The following is a 27148-nucleotide window of genomic DNA, read 5'->3' as shown; positions in this document are numbered from 1 at the left end:
TTTCTTTCTTTCTTTCTTTCTTTCTTTCTTTCTTTCTTTTTCTTTCTCTCTCTCTCTCTCTCTCTCTCTCTCTCTCTCTCTCCCCCTTCCCTCCCTCCCTCCCTCCTTCCTTCCTTTCTTTTTCTTTCTTTCTTTCTTTTTTAGTAACTACCCTAAGGCTGTGAGGTAATATGGTATTGTGATTTTAATTTGCATTAAACTACCTTTAAATGATGTTTGGATAGTGAATAGCCTCAGAAGCCAGAGGTGGTATCCTCTTGCTGGAGTAAAGATTGGATGTATTTGCTTAGTTCCCGTTATAAGATATTTGGATTACCTAAGCTTGAGGTTCCTTAGCTGTGATGTAAACCTGCGGTATATGTAATATCCACTTGAGCTTCTCCTCACTTGCATGGGACTTTGAGAGCTCTGCAAGCAGGAGGCTCATGCTACTTGGTGTACCATGACTGACAAAGTCCTTTTTCTCTGACCTAGGAATCTTGTGTCTTCTGCCAACTTCCATGAAACTATGGCAGCCTAACTTCTTAGCTTTCAAATAGGGTGAAACCCGAGATGCTTCCCACTAATTAGAAAATTGAAAAGTGAGAATATATTTAACCTGTTTGAATTTAGTATTAATAAAAATGTCATATAAGAACACTGTAGTCCTTTAAAAATGTATGTCATTTGTTTTTCAGTGTTTTTCTTTTTCTTTCCATATTAGTGCTGAGTTTCATGAGAGGCTAAGTAAAATTGATAAGCTGAAGAATAGATATGAAATTCTTACTGTTGTAATGCTGCCTCCTGAAGGAGAAGAGGAGAAAACACAGGCCTATTATGTGATAAAGGTAATCTTAATTGATTCATAGTTGTGATAACGTGAAGTATCTTTGCTCTTTGTTAACAACCAAATGGCATTTTTTTTTTGCCACGCAACTTTAAATTTCATAGCGCTCTTGTACCTACTGCACTTGATCAGGGCCATGAAACACTAGTTGTTAGGTGGAGGTACTGCAGCTATTATTATTTTTTAAAGATTTATTTATTTGAGAGAGTGCAGGCATGTGCAACACTGCCCGAGTGGGGTAAGGGGCAGAGGGAGAGGGAGAGAACCTCAGGCAGACTGTATTGAGTACGGAGCTGACGCTGGGCTCTGAGGTCATGACGGGAGGTGAAACCAAGAGTCAGAGGCTTAACCGACTGAACCACCCAGGCCCCCCCTGAAGCTATACACCTCAAGTGCATGAGGTCAAAGAAAGGTCTGGACTGTTCTTTGATACCTTTTTTTTTTGCTATCATTTGTGTCATGTCATTTTCCCTCATTTATTCTAGATTCATAATCTGTTTTACCCTAAGACCTGCTGTCACTTTGCATGTCTTTAGTATTCATGTGATAACCTGTTCAACACCTCAGTCTCAAGGCCTTACTTCACTATAGCCATCCACTTATGTGGCTACACCCTAGATCATCACCTGGAGCTACACCACCTTTGAAATCTTAATTCTCTAATTTACCAGTGCAGCTCTGGTATGGTGGCTATCCAGAGAGGAAGAGGCCTGTTCCTTTGCCTTCATATTAGATGGGAGAGAGACAGATCGGGTGAATCTGCTCTGTTCTAATGTTTGAGATTTGTCTGCCATTTCATGGTTATCTTTACCGAGTAACCCATAAGGGGAAATGGAGAAGTGATCAGGAACTAGATGCATTTCCCTTTCTGAGTACTGCCATACTCATTTTTGCCATGTAGAAACTGAACAGGTGTGATTTCCTTTACACAGAGGTCTGGGAACTTACTCAAGACACTACAAAGGAGTGGAAAATTTAACTTTAACTCATTTTTCCTCTATCATACACTGAAGGAAGTGGGAAGATCTAATTCACACCTTTAGAGGATGACCCTGTGGACAGATGTTCCCTTTCCTTTGACTTATACTTAATCTTGCAAGTTTCCTTCTGTAGCCCTTCTTTGAACGGTAGGAGCAGGTTCAGAAGACGGGTGAATGCCATTGAGTTTGTTCCTGGGCAGCCCTACTGTGGCCGTACTGCCCCTTCCTGCACTGAAGCATCCCCGCAAGGCTCAGTGACCAAGGAAGAATTGGAGAAAGAGCAAACGGCCGCAGAAACCAAGCGGCAGCTTTGCCCCTATGCTATGGTCGGAGAGTGCCGGTATGGGGAGAACTGTGCGTATCTCCACGGAGACTCCTGTGACATATGTGGGCTGCAGGTCCTCCATCCGATGGATGCTGCCCAGAGATCTTGCATTGAGGCCCATGAGAAGGACATGGAGCTCTCATTTGCTGTCCAGCACAGTAAGGATGTGGTGTGTGGCATCTGCATGGAGGTGGTCTATGAAAAAGCCAACCCCAGTGAGTGCCACTTTGGGATTCTCTCCAACTGCAACTACACTTCCTGTCTCAAGTGTATTCGCAAGTGGAGGAGTGCTAAGCAATTTGAGAGCCAGATCATAAAGTCCTGCCCAGAATGCTGGATCACATCTAACTTTGTTGTTCCAAGTGAGTACTGGGTAGAGGAGAAAGAAGAGAAGCAGAAACTCATTCAGGATTACAAGGAAGCAATGAGCAACAAGGCGTGCAGATATTTTGATGAAGGACATGGGAGCTGCCCATTTGGAGGGAACTATTTTTACAAGCATGCGTACCCTGATGGCCGTAGAGAGGAGCCACGGAGACAGAAAGTGGGAACATCAAGCAGATACCGGGCCCAACGAAGGAACCACTTCTGGGAGCTCACTGAGGAAAGAGAGAACGGCAACCCCTTTGACAACGAAGAAGAGGAGGTTGTCACCTTTGAGCTGGGCGAGATGTTGCTTATGCTTTTGGCTGCAGGTGGGGACGACGACCTGACAGACTCTGAAGATGAGTGGGACTTGTTTCATGATGAGCTGGAAGATTTTTATGACTTGCATCTATAGCAGCTTGGCGTGGCGGGTGAACTGGTCTGCTGAGCCTCAGGCAGTAGCTGTCCCCTGTGGTGGTGTGGTAGTGCCCGAGCTTCTCTCCTAGGCAGGCCTGTCAACTCCAGGTGCTGTCGTGATCCTTCTTACCCAGGGCCTGTCTCAATCCCTCACCTTTCCCCAAGGAGTGTGTTTTTTTCTCTGTTTAAAAAAAAAGTTACAAAAATAAATCTTAAAGCTAGTTTTTTTGTAACATGAATTTAACTGTCAGTTAGCGTAGGTCTGTTGCATCATCTGTTTTCCACCAGATTGACACCATTCTAGGGTAGCGTTGATGGACTCTCCACACTTACTCGGAGGACCCCAGGTTCAAGAACAGCATTGGCCCTGCTTTGGGGTACAAGAATAGAGGTGATGGGTGATGGATCTGCACTGTGGCACGTAGCCTGCCACAGACTTATGAGGTGGATACCCGAGGTTTCTGGTGAAATCTGCACATCTGTGTTTTTAAATCTGTTCCCTACCCCATAACCCCCACTGTGCACCTGTTCTGTGGTTTTGGTCTCTTGTTGAATTGTGCACGTCATACTACTGGGTAACCAGAACCAGGTGTGAATGTGTTGAGATTTTTACTGTGTTTAGCACGATAGGAAAGTTGAGAAGGAACACGTACAACAGATGTAGTAGCCTAAGTGAACGGCCGAGCTGGAAGCGGACTCCCGAAGGCTGATGGACTTGGTGTGTGTGAGTGTGTGTGAGAAGCTCCTCGTCCCTGCATAGATGTTGTGTTCTTAGCCTTAGTGGAAAAACTTTGGTTTAGTGGTTTCAGCCTCATATGGCACATAGATTGTAAAGGACAAAGCAGGATATTGGTAGCTGTTGGTAGAGCGGTGCTAGCTAGCTCTGTCTGTATAAATAGAGAAATGGGCTTAGCCACAGAGAGGTCACCTGTCTGCTGGTCCCATTCATTAACACAAACCAGGGCTCAGATACACAGTTGTATTTAATGTTTTAGGGTCTCCCAGCCTCTCCAGCCCAGGCACTTTTGGACAAATGTTTGTCCTCGTTTGAGGTTTTGTTGTCAGGTTTTTGTGTTTGTTTTTGTGGGTATTTGCCTCATACCATCCCTGAGCTTTGCAGGTAGACAGATGTGATTCAGAACTTAGTTCAAGGTGTTTCTTGTATTGGGGTCATTGGTTGGCAGGAGTAAGTCATGCTTTTCCACTAAAAGGGGGGCGGGGGTGGTAATCCACGAGACGAGCTAAAGTTAAGTTGTTAGAAGAAGATTGGAAACTTTAGCTTTGAGTTTTGTTGCTCTAGGTCCTAAAGTAACTTGGGAGATGCTCCTCATTTGTCCATCTACTGCTTTGATTCATTCCTTGGACCCCACCCATTCTTTCACTCTAAGAAAAAACAAGTAATTGTTGAAGAGGTCTCTGTATTTTGCAGCTGCCCTTTTGTAAGAAGCACTTTTCCCAAATAAAACAATACCCCCCCAAAAAAAGAAACGTATATAAAACCCTTAAACAGTGTCTGGAACAAAATGAGCCCTCAGTAAATGTACAAAATGAGCCCTCAGTAAATTGCTGTCATTATTGTTATTGCTGTGATGATGATGATGACGATGATGATGATGTATCCACTTCTCAGGAAAACAGGCAAATTTTATGAGAAAAAGAGTGTGTGTTCTGTTTACGGTGAAGTTGCTGGATAAATGTCAGCATAAGGGATATGTAAGATGAATCAAGGCGATCAGTTACCTTCCCAATTTCCTAATGCCACTCTTCACTTTCCATCCTTTCTAGGGTCCGCAGCTTGCCACATTATTCCATTTTTCATTATGCAGCATATTTAAATGTTTTACTCTTAACACTTCACATGTGCCAGATGTGTAAAAACGAAACTTTTTATTTGTAGCTAGACTCAATATGTCTTACGTGGTCTTTATAAGGTTACAGTCCAGTTCTGACCACAATTTAGTGAAACTGTTAGAAAATGAAATTACTAGAAAATGCTTTAAATGTTGACAGAAAGGTATAAATAAAAATTTGTTTCTAATATAAGCTTTCTAATCTAGGATAAAAGGTATACATTCTATAATGTCTGATTTAGAACCAGATAGGGTCATAAAAGTTTTTAGTTTAAGGTACATATGGAATTAGATCAAGAAATATATATAAATGTACAAAGTCAGCCCCTTTGTTTGACAAATAAACTGAACTCGGAGAAGGAAAATGAATTATTTAATGTTACCTCATTCGTAGGAAATCCACAATTAAAATCTAGCTGTTTTGATTCATTCTAGGTCTCTTCCACTATAGTATTTTTTGAATGAAAAGGTTGCCAATTCTAGACTCAACTAAACTGGAATTAGATTATAATTTATCTAAGAAATTTTTTTTTGTTAACTGTATTTTTTTATTATGTACTATTTACTATAAAAATATGTGTTAACATATTTTGAAGCATAATAAATACCAGTGAAAATGTTAAAAGATAAAGAATTACCAATAAAACTTCAAATGGCCACATTCTGGTTTAAATACATGCCACACCTAGGGATTGAATAAATTAACAAATTAAATTATTTGATTTTGATTAAAAATGGGTTTTGGCACTTTTAAATATGTATTCATGTTATCCCTGTCAACATTTAATTGGAGAAGTTCTTTGGAACTTTTTGGATACAACTCTAGAGAGCCTAGCCCAGTGACAGAGTTAAGCTGGAAAAAGTCACTGAGTATGCCTACTACTGAGACTTTTTGGTTTTCAGCAATTTATAGACTGCATTTTTTTCCAGCCACATTTATCTTTCTCTAATTAAAAAAAAATTTTTAAACATGGCAAAATACACATAAAATTGACCATTTTAACAATTTTTAAGTGTACAGTTCTGTGGTATTAAGTACATCCCCACTGTTGTGCAACCAACACCAACATCCATCTCCAGAACTTTTTCATCTTCCAAAACTGAAACTCTCTACCTGTTAAACACTGAGTCCCCATTTTTCCCTCTCCTCAGCCCCGGGCAACCACCATGCTATCTTCGTCTGTGAATTTGACTATTACAGGCATCTCATTTAAGTGGAATCATGCAGTGTTTCTCCTTTTAAAAATACAGAGTGCTTCACAAATTTGCATGTTATTCTTGTGCAAGGCGCCAGACTAATTTTTTCTATTTGTTCTGATTTTAGTATATGCTACTCAAGTGAGCATTCTAATTTTAATATTACTTAACTGTTCAAAAACGTTGAAATCCTAGTTCTAATAACATTATAACTGGGTTGGAAATAATATGCATTTACTTTCCTAGGTTTACATTGCTTACCTCCTTTATTCCTAAGACTTAAAATGAGAAAGTGTTCCTAAGTCTCTTGCAGGCCAGAAACATGTATTCTCCTTATGGAATAGATCTAGTTTGAAGCTGCCTTCTATTTAGTGCAAGAAATAAATGCTTAATTCTGCATGTAGGCCCCAAGGTAAATTGGTATTGTTGTGACTAAACTATTTCCTGCCCTGGAAACAGACATTTGCTCCTGATACTTTTGTGCAGTCACTTTTTTTTTTTTTAAAATTAGTTAAATTCGTTTTTAAAAAAATTTTTATTATGTTATGTTAATCACCATACATTACATCATTAGTTTTTGATGTAGTGTTCCATGATTCATTGTTTGCGTATAACACCCAGTGCTCCATGCAGTACGTGCCCTCTTTAATACCCATCACCAGGCTCACCCATCCCCCCACCCCCCTCCCCTCTAGAACCCTCAGTTTGTTTCTCAGAGTCCATCGTCTCTCATGGTTCGTCCACCCCTCCGATTTTCTCCCTTCATTTTTCCCTTCCTACTATCTTTTTCTTTTTTTTTTTTTTTTTACATATAATGTAATATTTGTTTCAGAGGTACAGGTCTGCGATTCATCAGTCTTACATAATTCACAGCGCTCACCACATGTGCAGTCACTTCTATTCTGTATTTCATAGGCTGCTCAAGAAAAAGAAGAACTTCAAAGGGAAGGTGACAGTTTGGATGCTAAGATCAACAAAGCTGAAAAAGAAATCTATGCTCTAGAAAACACCTTGCAAGTGCTGAGAAGTTGCAACAACAATTACAAACAATCTTTTAAAAAAGTGACTCCATCTAGTATGTAGGAATTATTAAAAATTTTTTATGAATATATGCAATTAAAGCTGTAGTTACTTATTTTTAAAGAGGAACATTGTGAGACATGGAAAACAAAAATGTACCATGTTTGATTGAGTCAGAAAATCATCTCCCCGCCCCCTTTAAAATAAGGACTAAGTTGTTATTTCCATTATTAGTTCTAGCAGTATTGCATATCACTTCTCTGGGAATTAATTTCAAATGTGAAGAAAATAGCAGCACATTGGTTGCTCTATGTTGACAAAACAAGAATGGCTACCACATTACATGCTCATACTGTTTTTCAACAAGCAGATACAAGGAATTTAACCTTCTGTAACAAAAAATGTTAGAAGTTTAATATATGTAAGACTTGAAGCTTGCTTTCTACATAACATGTTAAAAATTTAAACTAAGAATTCTCTAATTTTAGGTGATGAGTATGAACAAAAAATCCAACTAGAAGAACAAAAAAGAGCTATTGATGAAAAATACAGATACAAACAAAGACAAATCAGGGAACTACAGGAAGATATCCAGGTAAATTCTACAGGCTTTAGCAATAAGCCCTTAGTAAAAGTTAACTATCATTATTATTATGTCTACTGTCTTGTTATCTTGTACAAAGAAGATAATTTTTTAAAGTAGATAGTAAAAGTCTCATTTAATTAAAATGAGAAAAAAAAGTGACCAAAGTATTAAATAAATTAGTTAAAATCATAGTACTAAACACAGGATGGACTGCTGATAATGACTTGTTAATTAGGTGATGAATCATAGCCAGCTAATTACATCTATACACTAATTTTTATTTAATGAACTTTTATTTCATTTAATTCTTTAAAGATCACCTTGCTCCTTAAAATTTGAAAGATAAAAATAATCTAGTAGAAAGTAGTTACTAAACCACATCACTGAAAGAGAAAAAATGTGCTTGGTAAGCAAGCTCTATATAAAAATTTAGATTTTTTTTTTTTTTTTTTGCTAATGTTTGAAGGAACCAATGGTATGAATTTTGAATCTTTGAAAATCGTATGCTTTTAATAGTCACTGTTTGACTTATTTTTCCCCTAAGTACCATAAAAATACTTTCCAGTGGAATTATATACAAAACTTAATCCAGGAACCATTATACTTGTTATCTACCAATATAATGTATGTTGTTATACAAAAATAAATGAATTAAAAAAATAACTTGAAAAAATGGCAAGTTTTAGGTTTTTGATTCTAACCAGTAAGAAGTATGTTAACGCTTTATTTTCTGCAGAGCATGAAAAATACTTTAGAAGTTATAGAACATTTAACAAATAATGTCAAAGAAAAATTATCAGAGAAGCAGGCTTATTCATCTCAACTAAATAGAGAAACTGAGGAGCAGAAGCCAAAATTAGAGAGAGTAATTAAACAGGTACTGCTGTCTTTTTAAAAACTGACCTGTCATATTTACATATTTTGGAGTTCCAAATGGTAACTCCAAATCCTCCATCCATAAAAAAATACTAAGTTCTGGGAAATAGTTTTAAATAATAACTGACTACTATTGACCAACAACAGTGTGCAAAACTCACCAAGGAAATCCGACTTTTGAAAGACACAAAAGATGAAACACTAGAAGAAAAAGATATCAAACTTCGTGAAGTGAAACATTTCCACAAGATCATTGATGAAATGCTAGTTGATGTCACAGAAGAAAATGCTGAGATCCGTATTATCCTTCAAACATACTTTCAACAGGTAATAACAGTACCTTCTAGCTAAAATATTTTTTAAACACTTAATGAAATAAATTTATGGCCTTTATCATAAAGTCTAATTCAAAATATTCTAAAATGCAGTGGTACTAATGATCGCTATTGAATATTCTTCCAGAATGGTTTAGAACTACCTACAGCTGGTACAAAAGGCAGTCGCCAGAGTTCTAGATCTGCTTCACAGACTTCACTGTTATCAACAAGGTAAGTGGAAGGTTAAAAATCATCTCATTAACTCTCTATTCTATGCAAATACCGCTACAGCCACTGGATCTGCCAGTGCTCTCCTTATCCTCCTTACCCACCTTTCTATGTTAGTGTCATGTATGCAGGTAACAGCCAGCAGAGCAAGACTCTTTCCCTCTGATCTGTCTGATGTCAGTTTCTATGAGGACATGAGTGTTTTGTGACTTCCAGCTTTCAGTAGGATAAAGCAGGGTGAAATTTTGGAGGTTACGTCTTGCATGGTTAACCCTGAGTATGGGGAGATTTTTTTTTTTTTTAAAGATTTTATTTATTTGAGAGAGAGAGAGAGGGAGTATGAGCGGGGTGAGGAGCAGAGGGAGAGGCACAAGCAGACTCCCCACTGAGCAGGGAGCCCGATGCGGGGCTCAATCCTGGGACTCCAGGATCATGACCTGAACGGAACGCAGCTGCTTAACTGAGCCACCCAGGCGCCTCTGGGGAGAGTTTTTTAAACCATAAAAAGGCAACTTAGATGTACAGACATATGATTTTTTTTTTTTAAAGATTTTATTTATTTATTCATGAGAGATAGAGAGAGAGAGAGAGGCAGAGGCAGAGGGAGAAGCAGGCTCCCCGCGGAGCAGGGAGCCCGATGCGGGACTTGATCCCAGGACCCTGGGATCATGATCTGAGCTGAAGGCAGACGCTTAACCGACTGAGCCACCCAGGCGTCCCCAGACATATGATTTTTATGATTAGAACCACATTATGAAGTTTTAAGTAGTCAGAATTTTATTTCATTTTTGCTGCTTTATTTTGCTAAAAAGGAAATTATTCTTTGCTTCTGCACTTCAGTTTTATCTGGAATTCTATCAGGTAGATTGATGTTTAATCAACAGTTTTGTGCTTTGCTGACAAAATAAAAATTATTAATGATCTTAATTTTAAAATTCCCAATCTCCTATGTTCAATAGCCATTTATTTTTCACTTGTCCACAGAGAGCTTTCAGAAAATAAAAGGGACATCCTAAAAGATAGCGTTTAAGTAGAACAAAACTGTTTCTACATAAACATGGTTAAGGAGTCACCTGATAAAACATCGCTGTATTTCCATATTTTAAGTCTTAGCATTTCAGAATTGTATAGCTAGTTATGCTTTTCAAATGACCCCACCACTGGGCGCCTTGGTGGCTCAGTTGGTTAAGTGACTGCCTTCGGCTCAGGTCATGATCCTGGAGTCCCTGGATCGAGTCCCGCATCGAGCTCCCTGCTCGGCAGGGAGTCTGCTTCTCCCTCTGACCCTCCCCCTTCTCATGTGCTCTCTCTCAAATAAATAAATAAAATCTTAAAAAAAAAAAAAAATGACCCCACCACTTTATCCTGTCAATAGGCCTCATTTTCTTCTTTAGATTACCTAACCTATTATTGTAGTTACTCTTGCCAGCACCCAAATTACCATGGCACTTTAATGATTTTTGCAAAACCTTTTTAATGTTTAATGATTCCCCTTCTAAATTGATTATAGTTGAAAATATTTTTCTCATATAGAAACATTTGTTGAACTAGTTTGAAACTCTATGTTCATTACCATTTTTCTTCGAATGCATTTTTTGACATGAATGGTTATGCTTTTAAAATTTAGTAGTGTTACTGGTATATACTTTTTGATCTCTTTAATTCCTTGTGGGATTATGGTATCTTTTGCCATTAGCGGGGGGGTCTTTACTAATAAAGATTTTGAATTCAATTTAAAATAGTGTTGTTTTTCTTTTCCTGTAGGTCATCCAGAAGTTCCACAAGTACTGCCTCTCAGACTTCAATTAAAGTATTAGAGCTGAACTTCCCAGCCTCCTCTTCAGGGACTGGCAATATTTCTAGGCCACCAAGTGCGACCAGTAGCTCCAGTAATGGTAAAAACAAAAAGGGCCGCAAATAAACATTTAATTTCTTTTGTGTAAGTTATAAACACAAAACCAAAAATCTTACTTTTAAGATAGTGAATTCCACCCTATGCTTTTGGGTGCTGTGTAGTGATATGAGAGAGGCCCACTGAAATCGTGTTAGAAATATGCCATAACTAGACGAAAGTTTACCCTGTGGAAAATGTGAAAACTGAGTTAAAAAGTCAAGCAATTTAGGTTCAGATAAGCCAAAGAAATGCTTAATTTTCTTAGCTTTTGCCATACTGTTTTCTTCACAGAGAAGGAAAGCAGTAATAGCAGATTCTTTAACAAGGCTACATGTTTTATAAGCACAGAGAAAATGATGCTTTTCAGTTATTTTGATGTTTGTTAAATTAGAAAACAGTTTGCTTCAGTATTTCACGCTAGCCATGAAACTACTTCAATTCTAATTTAACACATTCAGGAAATTTCTAAAGATTCACTGTCCTTTGAATAGTTTATAATACTAAAATTCTCATTTACCCTAGAAAATCCTAAAATTAGGTTTGCTTTAGTCAAAGAAACATATTTCTTGGACTTCTGGGGGAGAAGTCTATTAGTTTCTTCTTTTGGTATGATTCTAAAATTTTTAACCAAAAAATAGCATTTATTCCCTACCCCCCCAAAAAATTAATAGGAAAGAGCACTGCATATCAATAAGAATGCAGCTGAACTTTCTAGGAATTACTCAACTCTGATCTTGAAAGAAGTCGAACACATTAAACATTTTGTTTTCAAGAATAAGAATGTACTTTCAAGACTTTTCTTCCCCCAAGACCTTCTTGATGTAGTAGACAAAGAGCTAGGTGTGATTTGATTTGCAACAGGAATCCCATAAATTCAGTGGAAGTAGACCACCAGATTTAGAATGTTATTCCATTTAATACCTTATTGTAGAACATGAGCCCAATATTTTCAACTCTTGTAAGAGTGTGGAGTATGATTATAAAACTGGCTTTTAAATACTTAGCTATATACTTAGAAACTATATACTTATTTCTCCTTCAAACCTTGAATTTGTCACAACTGTTGTCATTGTTTAGAAGTGTCATTTACAGTTCCTTCTGAAAGGTAGTAGTGGCAGTAAACCTGTTTTTCCTGATTATTTAAATATTTTATTATTGTTTTTAGAAATAGCCAGCAAATGGTATAGCCAAGTCCAGTGAGTAATTTTTTTGTAAAACAAGATTCTAAATGCATGAGATTTAGAAGATCTAAAAACTGATTAATTTTATGCTCACTTTGTGTGTTCACTGAAGGTCTTATTCTCTTCCCTGCATTACTTTGTAAATTACTTGGAACTTGCAATTCAATATTAAACACTGTTCTACGGAGGCAGGGATTGTCTTACTGGCTCTATGTCCTTAGGAAAGTTCCTTCTCTATGCTTTTTTCCTTATTTGTAATACTGAGACAGTAAGAGTTACTTACACAAGTTTACTGAAATAATCAAATATATAAAAGGAGACTTAGGAACTGCACAATAGCTTCTGCCTATTATTGAGTCACCACCCAAAGGCTAGCACAATATTTGTGGAATGGTTAGGTTCTAGGCCAGTATACAAGTCTGTATTTAACTCTATTAAATAAACAGTTCCAACCCTACGTGTATAATAATGCTATATGGTGACAGGGATCACAAACCCATTATCTCCAAATTGTAGAGTTATCTTAAATATCCACTTATTGTGTTAGAAAGTTATTTATGGAAATCAAGACACAGTCTGGGTGTGTACAAAGTATAGACATAATGATAAGGAAAAAACTGCTAAAGATAATTACTAACAATTCTTGGTAAGCCAGTCCCCAATATTCTTTTGCTGTGACGGGTTTCCTGAACACATCCTTAGAAACTGGCTTGTAGACTCTGCTTAAGTTTAATATGTCCCAGGAAAGAAACTCTGGGGAAGATGGAATTCATAAATTCAGGCAAGCCTATATAAGGTACTATCCTAATTTTCTTGTACCTGAATGTAACATTAAGCCACAAAGACACCTTGGAAAATTATAGTTCTGGTTGATAGTGATGCTCAGAGATTTTTTAGTAAATGGTGTACATAAAATACTGAAGATGTACTGGCAATTCCTAAAGATCAAAGACCATGTCGAGATACTGTTCACTCTTTACAAAAACCACTATGTAGGACTATGTAGGGATGATACAGAGAGCTATTAATACACAGAAAGAACCAGGGACTCTTTTAAGATGAGTTTCTTGGTACAAAGATGAATGACCTGAGTGATCTTTCTACTGCTATTAGCCATGGTTTTTGACCAGTTTCTTTCTCTGTTTCACTGTAAAACAAACTTAAGCTTTTTCACTAGGCTCCCAATGCTAAAGTCTGAAGGCCACAAACAGGACATACCCAGTTAGAATGATTTAGAGAGATGTAGCATTAAAGGCCTGTTGTCACTTAACAGTGTCTAGAATCTGAAATTGGAAAGATTCTAAAGACCGTTATAAATCAACAACCATGACTACCATCTCTATCTCCAAATCTCTGTTTTCAAATTTGGAAGGATTTTTATGATCTAAGTCACTTCTTCAGCTCTAGTTGCTGGAATTTATTGAGTAAAACCAGGCTTTGGTGGCCTTGTCATTTATTCAGACCCTAAGAAAGGAGGCATCAAGGGAAGTGTCAGGAGAGAGGTATTAAGAGGAAATGCAGGCCAGCTCTAGGCGAATTAAAACATGCACAGTGCCTTCCCAACTGGACATATGCAATACTGGGACAGTTTCCCAATTTTCTTTCCCTTAGGGGAAAACCAGATTTAGAGTGTGTTTCTCTTGCCACTGCTGTTTTTGCTAAAAGGATTCTTTTTATTCTGATCTATTCTTGCCTGGTATGTGGTCTCTAAGGGTCTTGCCAATATTTAAGGTTAAGAAATTTCTTAGGGCTATACTGCTAACAATAAGGTTAAAAAAAAAAAAAAAAGAAAGAAGCAAAATGGGCCCCTATTTTCAACTTTCATGGCTTTATTCTTAAGGTACTTGTTAAGCTGGCACACAAACCATTTTTAATTAAATCAAACTTTAGAGGTCAATTAGGCAAGACAGATCATCTGTATATAATCTTAGAAGTTATACAAAAAATGTGGTATTTAGATCAATATAAAACGGTACTTAAGGAACAATCAAATACTATGTATCTCTTTCAAAAGCTGAGGGAAAAGAAAGAATTTAACAGGAAAGACAATGAAATAATTTTTGAAGAAAACAATCCAAGTGTTCAATGAACAAATTTAATTTTCTCTCAAGCAGCAGGATAAGGTGGACCCAAGAAATTCTTATATACTATAATACCATGAGGAAGCAATACTTTTGAGAATTATCTTTAGGTGAAGTTTAAATCATCACAGTAAGAAATACTATACAGAAACATACACATGAAAAGCCTAATAAATCAAGCTGTGAGGAGACCTACAACTGAAACAAATCTACTTTGAGAATAGCTAAAATGCATCTGCTTTCTGCAATCTCTACAAATAAAATAGCTTTAGGAGTAGTGATTCTTCTGGACTAGAAGACCCAAAACTTTCATTAACAGCCTTTTGTGTAACGGTGCTAAATCCCCTGGCATATTATTTTTTTGGCTTATTTCCTTTTTCTTTCTCAAATGCAGCTATCTGATTAAATATATTGAGTAAATTCTGAGGTAAATTTTTTTTGACTCCACTTTCTGACTGCTCTTTGCTATTCAGGCCATCTGCTTCTGGAACCTCTGTTTTAATATCCTCTTCATAATTATCCTCTATTTCATATTCTCCTTGATTTTTATTTAATGGATATCTTTGCTCATGTCTACTAAAATCACGTGATCCTGAATAAGTGTATTTTTTATATTTTTCAACTGACTTACATGAGTAGTCTGAGCTTGCTGGTGAAGTGGAATGCCTCATGGAACCTGGCTCCCACCTTCTATAGTGCTCTTTTCTTCCCTCAGTATCTTTTTCAAATCTTCTATAACTGTAAGTTTTCACTTTGTCCTCTGAATTCCTATAAGAGGAATCTGAGGAATCTCTTCTACTGGAAAAATGTTTTTCTGATTTATATGGTTTTTCTGTTTTGCTACTACTTGCCTGAGTATAAAAATCTCTTGGATCTTCAGACCTACCTCCAAAATCATCCGGAATTTCAACTGAAGATGAAGAGAGAGGGCATCTATCTTTCTCTTTTACCTGTTTCTTTTGATATGGTAACCTGTCCTGCTTTTCCAGTAGTTTTTCCACTTCTTGTTTTTGGTTAAGAAAAGATGCTAAAGTATTGGTTGGAACTGGGAAGTACTCATCTTTCCTATTCTGATCTATCTGACTTGAGGAGGCCTTAGCTAAATGCTTTTTGGAACTTCGAGAAGACTCTGAACGGTTCCTCTTATGTTTCTTATGCCTTTTGTGACTGGAAGAGGAAGAGGATGATGATGAAGAATCAGATTCATCAGCAGAAGAAACACTTGAAGAGGAAGAAGTTGATTTTCTTCTTTTCTTCTTTAGCCTAAAAAATATCGTTAACCCATCAAATATGTTAAGTACAAAAATGTTTCTTGATTATCCATAAAGATTCTAGTCCTACTTTGTTCTCTTTAAAGGTTTCATAAAAGCTGTGGCTTTAGATGAGCAATTACTATAATAACATCAGTTACTACAATATCCAATTTTACTACCAGGCATGACTTTTGGGGAAAAAACACTGTGTAGACAATTGTCATTGAAAGCAAATCCATTATTTCTGAAGACACAGTCACATTTCCAACACTGTCTAAAAAATTTAAGTCTATGTGAATACATAAAGGAAAGAAATGAAGTTTTGGATCTGGCTACCTCTAATACATAGTTTCTCTACCTCAGCACTATTGACATTCTCACCTGAATAATTCTTTGTTGGTTAGGAAGGGTGACAGTGGGGGTTGGGGTATCACTGTAGGATGTTTAGCAGCACCCCTGACCTCTACCCACTAGGTGTTAGTACCATTCCACCAGTTATGATGACCAAAAATGTCCCTGGGGGGACAAAGCCATCCCCAGGTGAGAACCACTCCTCTGGTTCTAAAACATTTCTCCCTAAAATACAGATAATTAAAACAATTTATTATATAAAGATTTTTCTTTTTTCTTGCAGAACTCTACCTTTAGATTCCACTTAATTTCTTTTACAGAAAAATGTGTGGTACACATACTTACAAAGTATCACTGATTATGATTCAATACTTTTTTTTTTTTTTTTACTTACTTTAACCTCCATATGGCACTTTGGTTCAAGTCAGTAGTTGCTTTAAGTTAAAAAATACTGAATATTATAGTTTACCTTTTCTCCTCTTTTAAGAGCTTACGCAACTTTTCTGCACTTGTTTCTATTTTCTTTGTTTTCTGCTTTTCTTCCTTTTCAGCTTGTTTTTCTCTTAATTCCAAAGATTTCTTTTAGAACCCAGATATCGGAAAAAACCACACGTTAAAAACAGCAGAATATATAAAACCCAGTTTTCAAAAGACCACCCCCCACCCACCAGAAACCAAATGGGGTATACACAAATCACCATATATCCAGCATTAAGTATTTTTAACATGTAAAAAATTAATCATACAAGTGTTTGGCATTAATCATTGGAATAGCCAGAACAGCATTGAGGACCATATTGCAGTTGTTATTCCATGAAAAAAGGGGAAGCCATTGCATTGGTACCCATGACCCAGAGTGCAAGAAAAGAAAAAAATAAAATACATGAAAAATTATTTTTAAAAAAATTGAAAAATTTAGACAGGACACAAATTTTATAAATAAAATTCAAATAAATTCCATTAAGGTGAATTGGGGGAGGAATCACCATGTTCAAATACAAACCATTTAAAAAATAGCACAACCCAGTTGGACGCGTGATTACGTAAGAAATCATTTTCCAGTTTGAGGATGGGGATGAGCAGCACCAGATGTCACAGACACAGCAGCAATGGTCCAATTCAGAAGAAAATGCATGAGAAAACATCATCATCAGTATTACAGGAAAAGGCAATTTAAAATTATTTCTCAAAGAGGTTTTTATAATTAGCTCAATTACAGCAACAACACTGCATTTGTAACCACCAGGAAAGCTTACTATAAGGACAGTTCTCAAAACCACATACCACATGTAGGCAGTAGGAATTTTCTCATAGGACTATTTTTACTTTTGAGTACTAACAAAAAAGAAAAGGCACTATGAAGTAATGTCAAACCCAATCTGGAAAAGTTGTATCTAAAAAGACACTTTTCATAATGCCTTGACTAAGTAATCTAGAATAGTATTTCCTATAAGAAAGTTAAGTTTTGGCATCAATTTCAACTATCACTAAATTTCTAAGAGGAAATAAAGAATCACCTGCATATATTTATGAAGCTTCTGCAAAGCATCCTCTGCATCTTTAAAAGTCTCATCCAAAGCCAAAGCTTTCTTGTAGTAACTTTCAGCATTTAAAAACTTTTCTTCTTCTTCTAACCTAAATTTGAAACAGATTTAGCTTTTCATAAAAACAAAAATTCTCAAATATGCATATAGGTCAGAAGCTTATATGAGAGAACTTATTAGAGAAAAACCATGTTTGGTAACATTTTTCAAATTGAGTAGTACCTAAATCATGTGCTTTTTACTGCTATTTCTTTGGTAAAAAGGCCACATAAAACAAAAAATCTAAACTCACAGATACAGAGAACAGATTGGTGGTTGTGTGGGGTTGGGAGGGCGCTGGCGAAATGGGTGAAGGTGGTCAAAATTACAATCTTCCCGTTAAAAGATAAGTAAGTCCTGGGGATGTAATGTACAGCATGGTGACTACAGTCAGTAATACTATATTACATATTTGAATATTGCTAAGACAGATCTTAAAAGTTCTCTCAAGAAAAAAAAATTGTATCAATGTGTGATGATAGATGTTAACCAAATGTAATTATTTTACAATATATACATCTGATAAATCATTATGTTGTACATCTGAATCTAATATAATGTTATATGTCAATTATATTTCAATTTAAAAAAAGTAGGAATTCATTACTGGTAACTAAAGCCATATTGTATGTCCAGCACTGGGATTTTAGTACGATACGTGAAAACATAATTAGCCAAGGTTTTCTCTAAATTTATTATAATCTTGGGCACCTGGGTGGCTCTGTCGGTTAAGCATCTGCCTTCAGCTCAGGTCATGATCCCAGGGGTCCTGGGATCGAGTCCCACATCGAGTCTCACGTTGGGCTCCCTGCTCAGCGGGGAGTCTGCTGCTCCCTCTCTCTCTGCCTCTCCCCCATGTTAGTGCATGCTCTCTCAAATAAATACAATTCTTAAAAATAAATTTACTATAATCTTGAGCTTTAGCACAGAATTACATAGGTTGGCTTTTCCTAGTAGTTTATGAAGAATTTTCCTTTCTGCAGAAAAATTTCCCCAGAAAATTCACTAGGAAATACCAACACATACATGTATATCACAGCTAGCTGGTACAAAGAATTATTAGATGAAACTCATGTCTATGCTATGAAAAATCAGAATTAGAAAGTTTGTATACAGAGCAGAAAAGGATTTGTAAAATATTTTCAGTTTTTTGAAAGTACGAAATAAAAAAAAAAAAGTTAACACCCCCCCCCCGCCCCAAAAAACCCCCCAAAACCCCACAAAAACGCAGTGGCTTCAATAGGATCACTTTTGTATCAGACTGAATATGGGCAGAAGGGGACCAGCTGAAGGCTATTAATATTAACATTTCTGGCTTGGAAAACATGTAGATCATGTTGCCATCCACTCAGCCAGAAGACACCAATTTGTGGGTAATAAGACAGCCATATTTTATTAACTATTTACCTAATGAGAAAGTAAAAAGTTGCTCCAGTCACTTGGGTCTAAACAGAAGTTCTTTTTTTTTTAAAAGATTTTATTTATTTGACAGAGAGACACACAGCGGAAGAGGGAACACAAGCAGAGGGAGTACGAGAGGGAGAAGCAGGCTTCCCACAGAGCAGGGAGCCCGAAGCTAGGCTACATCCCAGGACCCTGGGATCATGACCTGAGCTGAAGGCAGACGCTTAACGACTGAGCCACCCAGGCGCCCCATTTTTTTATTATTTTTTAAAGATTTTATTTATTTGACAGAGAGAGACACAGCGAGAGAGGGAACACAAGCAGGGGGAGTGGGAGAGGGAGAAGCAGGTTTCCCGCAGAGCAGGGAGCCCGGCTCCATCCCAGGACCCTGGGATCATGACCTGAGCCGAAGGCAGATGCTTAAAGACTGAGCCACCTAGGCACCCCTAAACAGAAGGTCTTGAGTTAAAAACAGATATTGCAAAACTCCTTAATTTGGAATTCTGGAATGATCATACAAATCAGAGTAATTAGGCAAATTCATGAAACAGAAAAATGATAATTCTATTTAAAAAAATTAGATGCAAAAGGATGCTATTGTTATAAATTGTTTTTTAATTATTAAAGCAGGCTGTTACTAAAATTATTTATATTGGAATATTATGTTTTTTCACAATATTTTATGAATTAGACTAGCCTGTTAGTCATTAACAGGCTATAGATACAACAACTAAGCCAGGTATTATGCCAGCATATCAGGACAGTAATATAAGTTGCAGGGTTTGTTCTTAATGATTTGCTCTTCCATTTAATCTGAATTTGTGGATTTTATTGCACAGAGCAGAGCAAACAGCAAACATAACAGCAAAATATTCACAATTAACTGTACAACTCTCAATTCAAATTTCTGGCATTATATGATGAAATGAATTAGAAATCAAATTCCTATTAAAGCGAAAACTTCCTGTGTATGTCCAGGAAAAGAAAACGTACTTAATATATGTTCAGAACAATAAACTTAAGACACTAAAATATCTCCAACCTCCAATCATAAAGAACCTCAGTAATAAAGAAAAAAAGACTAAAAAAAAAAAGACTTAAAAAGGACTATATTTAAAAAACATTTTCAACCAAAATTGAAACTAAGGGTGTTTTGAATTAAGTGAGTTAAAGATGCTATTTCCTTATGTTAAGTTCAAGATTTTATATATAGTTGTTGGTTGAACATTAGATCTCTACTTAATTTTAAACAAAATCTGATACTTACTGCCCTCCTCTTTCTACAAGTGTCTGGCAGAGGTATTTTCTTGCATTCCTATGAGTTGGACAGTTTTCCAATGCAAGCTCAAAATCTTCTATTGCTTTGTTCAGACTTCCTTTTGTTGCATATCTAGAGATAGGAAATAAATTAGAAGAATTTATCTTGTGAGCTATTCATAAATCTGGTACACATCTACCTAATCAATATTCCTTAAAAGCCATGATTCACTTACAATGCTCCACGAGCTACCAAAGCTTCCACATTTTGTTTGTCTATTTCCAAAGCCTTATTGTATTCATTCATAGCATCTACATGGCGTCCAACCTTAAAATAATCAACTCCAATCTTCACACTAAAAAGACATTTGCAAAGCATCACACATATTTCTCAGAATATCCAAACATAATGTTAACGTGGATAAATTTTTAAAACAAACCTCATGTGGTTAATATTTAGTCTTCAATACTCTCAATATACCTAGGAAGTATCCTGCCTTTGGATAATTTCATAACAAATATTTATGAAATCGATATATCAATATACTAATTCCTTTTGAAAAACATGGAAAATGGTTAAAACAAGTCTGTTAAGTTTACAACATAATACCATTTACATCTATAAAAAAGCTAATGTCAAAAAGGCATTTTAATTCATTTATAAACAAATTTGGTCTTAATAATGATTTAAAAATGCCTGCCTTATTCTAACTTTTAGACTAAATAATGCAACTGCTGAAAGACACAAAGTTTTCATACCATTTTAAAGCCCAAGATGCAGACTGTTTCTTTCTTAATGCAGAAGCAAAATCATCTTCAGAGAAGTTTTTGCTATTCAAAGAAAATAAAAATCAAACTATATACTTTTTTTTTGGATAATAATATTTTATTCTGACAGATAAAAATTCAACACTGAAAAAGTTAAATCCTAGGCAAGAAATTTATATTCCTTCCACAAGAGAGTATTTTTTTTCAAATTTTTATTTGAATTCTAGTTAGTTAACGTAGAGTGGAATATTGGTTTCAGGAGTAGAATTGAGTGATTTCATAACTTCCATATAATACACAGTGCTCAACACAACAAGCACCCTCTTTAATACCCATCACTCATTTAGCCCATCCCCCACCAACCTCCCCTCCATCAACCCTGTTTTTCTTTATTAAGAGGCCCTTACAGTTTGCTTCCCTCTCTTACAAAATAATATTCTTAAACTCTCAGAAATGACTATTATTGTTAAACAGTATTTTTAACATAAAATTCTTATAAACTTTCTGCATCTTTTTCAACACATGTAATCACAGCAGACTCCCATTCCAGAAGGAAATGGGATCACCTAGCTCATTCACTCTTTCGCATATTGCTGCCACCAGGCTTAGAATAGTCAAATATGTGTCTCAGTTATATAGTTTTTGAGCTCAGCACCATTTACCTTACCGCTTAATAACAACTATTTTACTATACCTTTGTAGGCCTCTCATTAAAGATGGTGGATTAGATTCATCTATTCCTAGTTTTCCTAGAAGGAATTCAACTACTCCTGGATTAACAAATCCCAAGGAACTCTGCATGATATTTTCATAGGATTCCAAAGAATTGCTATTTAGTTCAACACTTCTCCTTAAAAAACAAAAAACAACAAAACACACACAACAAAAATATAAAAAATGACTAACCTAATTAGCATGTCCCATTTCTATTAAAGAAATATTCATTTTTATACATGAAGGCGTGGTAATATTATTTTGGTTTCTCTTACTTAAGGGTTATAAAAAAATGAGCATATTTTGAAATAAGAGAATTTTCTACTTTGTCAGAAATTAGACACAATTTGCTATTTTTAAATCAAGAAACTGTTTTTGCAATTAACTTCTTTAAGTAATATAGACAGATTACCTGTAGTATAAAGGAAGCTCTTCAGAACTAATTACACCTAATTTAATACCAGATAGATGTGGTGGAAGAGATGAGCTATATAGAGACACTGCAAGCTTTTCATGGTATCTGTCAATATCTTTGATTCCAGCTTAAAAAAATAAGGAAACTAAGCTGATTAACAAGAAAACGCAAACTAACATAAAAATACATAAATCTTTCCAAACACTACTCTCATTAGACAGATTTTCAAAATTAATATGAACAAAAATCTGACAACTGTTACTTTTTTATTAATATGATGAAACTGATCACCTCGAATAATGTCACCATTTTGGTAATATGATAAAGGATCCCCGTGACTACTGTGAGAAGGCACATCTCTTAACGGACAAAGAGCCTGCAATGAGAAGTATTTTAAAATGTCAGACATTCCGTTCTTTGGTAAGAAGTATCATCTTTTATCCTAGTTGTTCAGTATAATCAGCTAACAGTTGACAAGAATGTTAAAAAAACAACTAGCACTCTGAAGTCTAAATTTAAATAAGGATTTTAATTATAAGCAACTCCTGTGCCTAAAAACAGTAAAACAAATTTTCTGTTCAGTTCAAAAACTATTTGCATTTAGTTTCAGGAATCAAATATAAGTATGGGTTATGAAACAAGAGGATAATTTATGCTTGTTAAAAACAAAGCCAGAAAGTATGAGAATTCCAATGAAAACTAAATGCGAATTCTCCAAAGTTTGTGTCTGTTATCCAGTCTATCCTGCTTTTTCTTCTTCCATCATCTGCCTTGACAGGTAGCAAATATCAAACCTTTTAAATTGACACACTATTTCAAATTCAAGACAATTCATCTTGGGCAAAGTATCTTATAATGTGTACAAATCATTTACATTTAACTACTGTAAATATAAAAATAAGAAATTTGTTTCCAAATTATCCACACGCAGGTATCTAACTCCAAATACTAAATAAGTAAGAACATGTTCAGCTAGAAGAAATAAGCCTGGAATACCAATCAATCTCACCGAATCCACTGGTATCTCTGAGCATTTAAAGGACTCTATCCCTGCAATCCAAAGGGACCAAATAAACCCCCCAAAAAACGAGAAACAGAGGAGGAAACTAAGTAACTACATCACCGTTAGTAATTTTTTAAAAAGAAAACGTACTTTTTCTCCAATTAATATTTATTTCTCAAAACTATGTCAGCGGGGTACACCCAAACACAACTGGATGCAAAGACATAATTCCTGCATTGAGAGGACTCTTACCAAAAATAGAAGCAATCAAATAACTGAAAAGTAACTTACTGTGATTTCTAAGTGAGAAATATCTCTTATGATGCCACTGCCTAAACAAATCAACACCATGAAAAACCCAAATTCCCGAATGGAACTAATTCTTCCAATCACTATATCACCACGCTCAATATCTCGGAAAAAGAGCTCTCTCCGGTCCATACTAGGTATCTCCATGAACTGTTCTAAAGGTGGCATGATTGCATAACCATCTAAAAAAAAAAAAATTAGCAAAATTACTAGTAAGAGCATTGTACTTTCCTTCATCTCAGGTGCAGTGAAATACCCCAAACCGCAATCAAAATATTTTAATAAAACTCACCTTCATTGTCTTCATTGACTTCAGAAGTTGCAGGTGCATCTGATTTCCAGGAAAGTGCAAAAAGCAAATCTGCTTTTTTGGAAATGAATTTTTGTATTTCAATGTTGTCAACTCTCTTCTCTTTTCTTAAAAGGAAACAAAATTTATGAAAACTGGTTTATGGGCAAAACTTTTCAGTACGTCCAAGCTTATGCTCATGGTTTTCATCGCCCAATCGGGTCCATCCCAAGCTCCCGGCCGTACATTCTCCGAGAAAAAGTTTTAATCAGGGATTCCCTCATTCGCCAGCCTGTAGGTGGAGGGCGAGGAAAGTTAAAAAGTAACTCCCGAAGCTCCAGATAACGAAACCTAAGGGATTTGGGCTAGGCCGTACCAAAGAAAAAGTTCTGCCCACATCCCCCGCTTTCGCTCACACCCGGAGCGCGGACCCTCCTCCTCCCAGCCCTCCCACCAGCGCCGCAATCCTCACGTGCTCGCTGCCGCGGCTCTGCTCCTTCTCGATTCAGCCACCCGGCGGCGGTAATGGGGCCCCGACCTGCGTCCCCTCCCCTGTCTCGCAGCGGCACCGCCGTCCCATTACCTGCCCTGTAACTGCTGCTGGGGCGGCGGGCCCCGGGCAGGCTCGACCGCCGACCCTAGGAGGCTCCGGAAGTGCGGATTGTCCTGCTGTTCGCTCCGGAGCAGGGAGAGCAATGACGGCCCATGGTAGTTCAGTGACTGCCGCATTAGGTCCCGGTCCATGGCTAGAGATTGCTGGACCCAACGACAGGTGGGCTGCTGGCCCCCCGTTCCGTACCCACTACTTCATCCTGGTGGTCCCGGAGGCTGCGGAACGGGCCTGGAAGCCGCCGGAAGCACACATCACAGACACACAGTTGTCTTCCGGAAGTGTTCCGGGACCGCCCCAAGCGGCGGCGCGGAGGAGCTGCGCGGAGGAGCTCCGCCTCGGTCTCGCGAAATGGAGCGAGACTACGGAAGCCGGAAGCGCTGGGCTAAGCATTTCCTGAGCTAAGGGCTGCTTACCGTTCTGAGGTAGTGATGTGTGAGAAGTTTGTTTTTTAAAATTTCTGTGATGTTATTATTACGTTGAGATGGCCCGGGCTCAAATCTAGGCTAAATAATAATTCACCCACCTATATAGTGAGGCGCTTCTAAGTGCCAGTGCCAGGGCGAGAACCCCAAACGAGTTACAAAGGTTCTTCCTTCAGAGTACTCGCTGGATGAGTCACTATCTACGTCTCAGACATAACCACATAAAAATGACTGCTCTGGGAGATTTCTTGGAAGTCTAAGGCCAGAAGAAAGAAAGGATACTAACATTAAGCACCGGAATTGTGTTCTCCATCCATACTCCATTCACTGTGATGATTTTTAGAGTTAGCTTAAAACCAGAATGGCTTTAATGTCTAGATATATGCATATATGCATTCTTGTTTTTATTTCTTTAGCTTATTTAAGTGGCTTCTAAAAACTTAGTGCCCATAAGATTTACAGTGTAGTGTTGTGTACATTAAAGTCAATATATTGTATGTATGGATAATTCGAATGATTTACAAAGGTAATTGTGATTTAGGCCTTTTCCCCCCCTTAGTTATTGACTTGAGAACTTAAATGCTTTAACTCATTATACTCTCACTTTAGAGATTGAGGAAACAGGCCCGAGAGTCTCAATAAATTGCTCAATATCACCCAGCTGGTAGAAGTTTAGAGTTAGGGTTCCAACCTTGGTCTTAATAGATCTTCACAGACAATTGCTGGAAAGAGTATATTTATCATACAGAAGGCCTAATTTCCTCTGATTTTGAGATAATACGACTTTGTTTTATTTCACTATATTAAAATCCATGCCATCTAAATATGTGTAGTTTAGTACAGTCCTCTTGAACAAAAATAAATGGTAGCAGTTATTCTGCCTCCTCTCCAGCTGTGTGTTTTCGTTGTCTCATCACCTGGATAGAAGACCCTGTCCAGAATACAGTGTATGCCTCTACCCTGTTTTTGAAAAATCCAGACAAATAGTTTACTGAGACTTGAGAAGATGCAACAAAGAAGGATGCAAGTTTAAAAGATAATACATTTCAAGCCACTATGAGCACATAAGGAAAGTTTACTCAATGGTACAGACTGATTTGTGTTAAGCTACAGCTCTAGAGAATGGCTGATATTAGGAAAGAGAGTGCTGTCACTGAAAGCCAACCACCAAAATGAACTATATAGACATTCGGTAAGTCATGTGATTTTAGTTAGAGGTGATCTGTTATTAAAGATTTAATTATCTCTGGAGGGACTGAGAAGCCCAGTATCTGAGAACCAGATGCCAGACAGTGGCACTTAGTCTGAGAAGGCCAACTTGTTGAAGCCATTCTTGAGTAGAACATGCCTTCATCCCTATGGGATCTATTATTTTTCCTAATTTTAACACCAGAGTAAACTCCAACCACCCCATGTCTTGAATATCTAAAATTGCTGTGGTATGACCATGGAAAGAGGAGAAAGTAACTGCTTTTAGAGGGTAAGCACTGTTCCTCAAGAGTGAAATTTATTGAATACTTGCTGTACACATAGTAATGATGGGGAAAAAGGCCCACAAAACTTCCAGGAGGTATAATCAAAACTCAGGCTGGGTCCTATCTTTGGTTGGTGCTGGCCTTAAATGGAGGTAGTCACAGTAGGTAAGTGCCAGAGGCAACCTTATTCTTCACTTTTCAAGTACTACTTCCACAGCATGGGGTTAGGCCTTTTTCAGTTACAGATGGATTTGAATTAATTTTCTGCTGGGATAGTATCCTTTGACTTTGGAGGGGACTGAGTACTGGATGGTTGACAGGATTGGAGGGAATGAGGAGAGGAAGTGAGGGGGATTGGTTTTGCATTTCATTTTGGAGAAACTAGTCCCATATTCAGGATTTCTCAAGGTGGACATAGAAAACACTTTTCTTTCACTTCTTGCTCTAATTTTTTTGTTTACTGGTTTGACCTTTAAAAGAATCTTTTAAAAATCTTTTTTGATAAGATTTTCAGATTAAGCAGTATGAATAATCAAGTGACTATGGGAAAGAAGAGCAGTTAAGGCATTCAAGACAGATCTTTGGTGTCTGGATCCTGGGCCTATTTTTATTGTGATATCAAATTCCATTTTTAAATAAACACAATAAACATCTTTTAACAAATACTCTCTAGGCCTTGGAGATACAAAGATGAAAACAACTGATTCTTGAGTGGTGCACAGTCCAATAGAGGATCAGACATAACAAGAAATGGGGCACATTGTAAGTACTATTGTCGTGGACACCTACTAGGTGTCTGCTTAGATCCCTTATTTTTCTGGGGGATGAGGTAGTGGGAGTTGATGGGGGTAAGAGAGGAGAGGAGGAGGCAAGTATGTGCCTTCCAGGAGGAGGGAGCAACATAATTAAAGAAGTAGAGATGTGAAAAAGAAAGATGTGTTCTGGAGACAGCAAGTGTGAAGTTGAGGTAGGTAGGAATATTTTAGTTATGTGTATAATTTCAGGTAGGCTATATATTGTTGGGAAGAGACCCCTGTTTCCTCTGTGTGAGAACACACACACACACACACACACACATTAAATGTTTAGCAAAGAACACAAAAACTTAGCCAGAGCAAGGTAGCCACAAAAAGCAAAGGCAAAAGCAG

General features: G+C 37.0%; 3 protein-coding genes, 1 long non-coding RNA gene and 1 other non-coding gene across 6 annotated transcripts in view; 3 read left to right on the top strand and 2 right to left on the bottom strand.

Annotated features, from left to right (window-relative positions):
* CCDC39 (coiled-coil domain containing 39) overlaps positions 1-12119 on the top strand; it is a 49776-nt gene extending 37657 nt beyond the window's left edge. The window contains exons 14-20 of the mRNA XM_034999517.1: positions 704-827; positions 6877-7036; positions 7470-7576; positions 8304-8444; positions 8591-8770; positions 8906-8991; positions 10753-12119. Of these exons, the coding sequence (XP_034855408.1) occupies positions 704-827; positions 6877-7036; positions 7470-7576; positions 8304-8444; positions 8591-8770; positions 8906-8991; positions 10753-10909 (955 nt within the window). The 3' untranslated portion in view covers positions 10910-12119. The remainder of the gene's footprint in view (positions 1-703; positions 828-6876; positions 7037-7469; positions 7577-8303; positions 8445-8590; positions 8771-8905; positions 8992-10752) is intronic.
* On the top strand, positions 1957-4379 carry LOC118006770 (E3 ubiquitin-protein ligase makorin-1-like; the record flags this gene model as incomplete). The annotated part of the gene is given in 2 exon segments (XM_034999541.1): positions 1957-1972; positions 1975-4379. Coding segments are annotated over 2 exon segments (954 nt in total), but the record flags the coding sequence as incomplete, so codon positions are not given.
* Positions 6006-6108, bottom strand: LOC118007184. The gene has a single exon (XR_004678313.1). It is a non-coding gene; the product is annotated as a U6 spliceosomal RNA (small nuclear RNA).
* A 1763-nt stretch (positions 12120-13882) lies between the features above and the next one.
* Positions 13883-24391, bottom strand: TTC14 (tetratricopeptide repeat domain 14). Of its 2 annotated transcripts, none has more exons than XM_034999528.1 (12): positions 24074-24391; positions 23494-23618; positions 23184-23383; positions 22181-22265; positions 21887-22016; positions 21455-21610; positions 20752-20823; positions 20229-20348; positions 20003-20125; positions 17266-17383; positions 16218-16327; positions 13883-15407 (listed from the first exon to the last, which is right to left on the bottom strand). In XM_034999528.1, the coding sequence occupies exons 1-12, from the start codon at positions 24232-24234 to the stop codon at positions 14498-14500; spliced, it is 2310 nt and encodes a 769-aa protein (XP_034855419.1). In that variant the 5' UTR covers positions 24235-24391; the 3' UTR covers positions 13883-14497. The 2 variants fall into 2 exon arrangements, with proteins under 2 accessions (XP_034855419.1, XP_034855426.1); XM_034999535.1 differs by having other exon boundaries at positions 23494-23782; positions 24074-24164.
* Positions 24392-24460: 69 nt separating this feature from the next.
* The window catches only part of LOC118006780, a 102204-nt gene continuing 99516 nt past the window's right edge, over positions 24461-27148 (top strand). The window contains exons 1-2 of the long non-coding RNA XR_004678182.1: positions 24461-24525; positions 26674-26762. This is a non-coding gene — a long non-coding RNA (uncharacterized LOC118006780). The remainder of the gene's footprint in view (positions 24526-26673; positions 26763-27148) is intronic.

The sequence above is a fragment of the Mirounga leonina genome, unplaced genomic scaffold, assembly GCF_011800145.1.
Source record: "Mirounga leonina isolate KUSES-001 unplaced genomic scaffold, KU_Mleo_1.0 Mir_115, whole genome shotgun sequence".
Classification (NCBI taxonomy): Eukaryota; Metazoa; Chordata; class Mammalia; order Carnivora; family Phocidae; genus Mirounga; species Mirounga leonina.
This window is presented reverse-complemented; position numbering and strand designations above follow the sequence as displayed.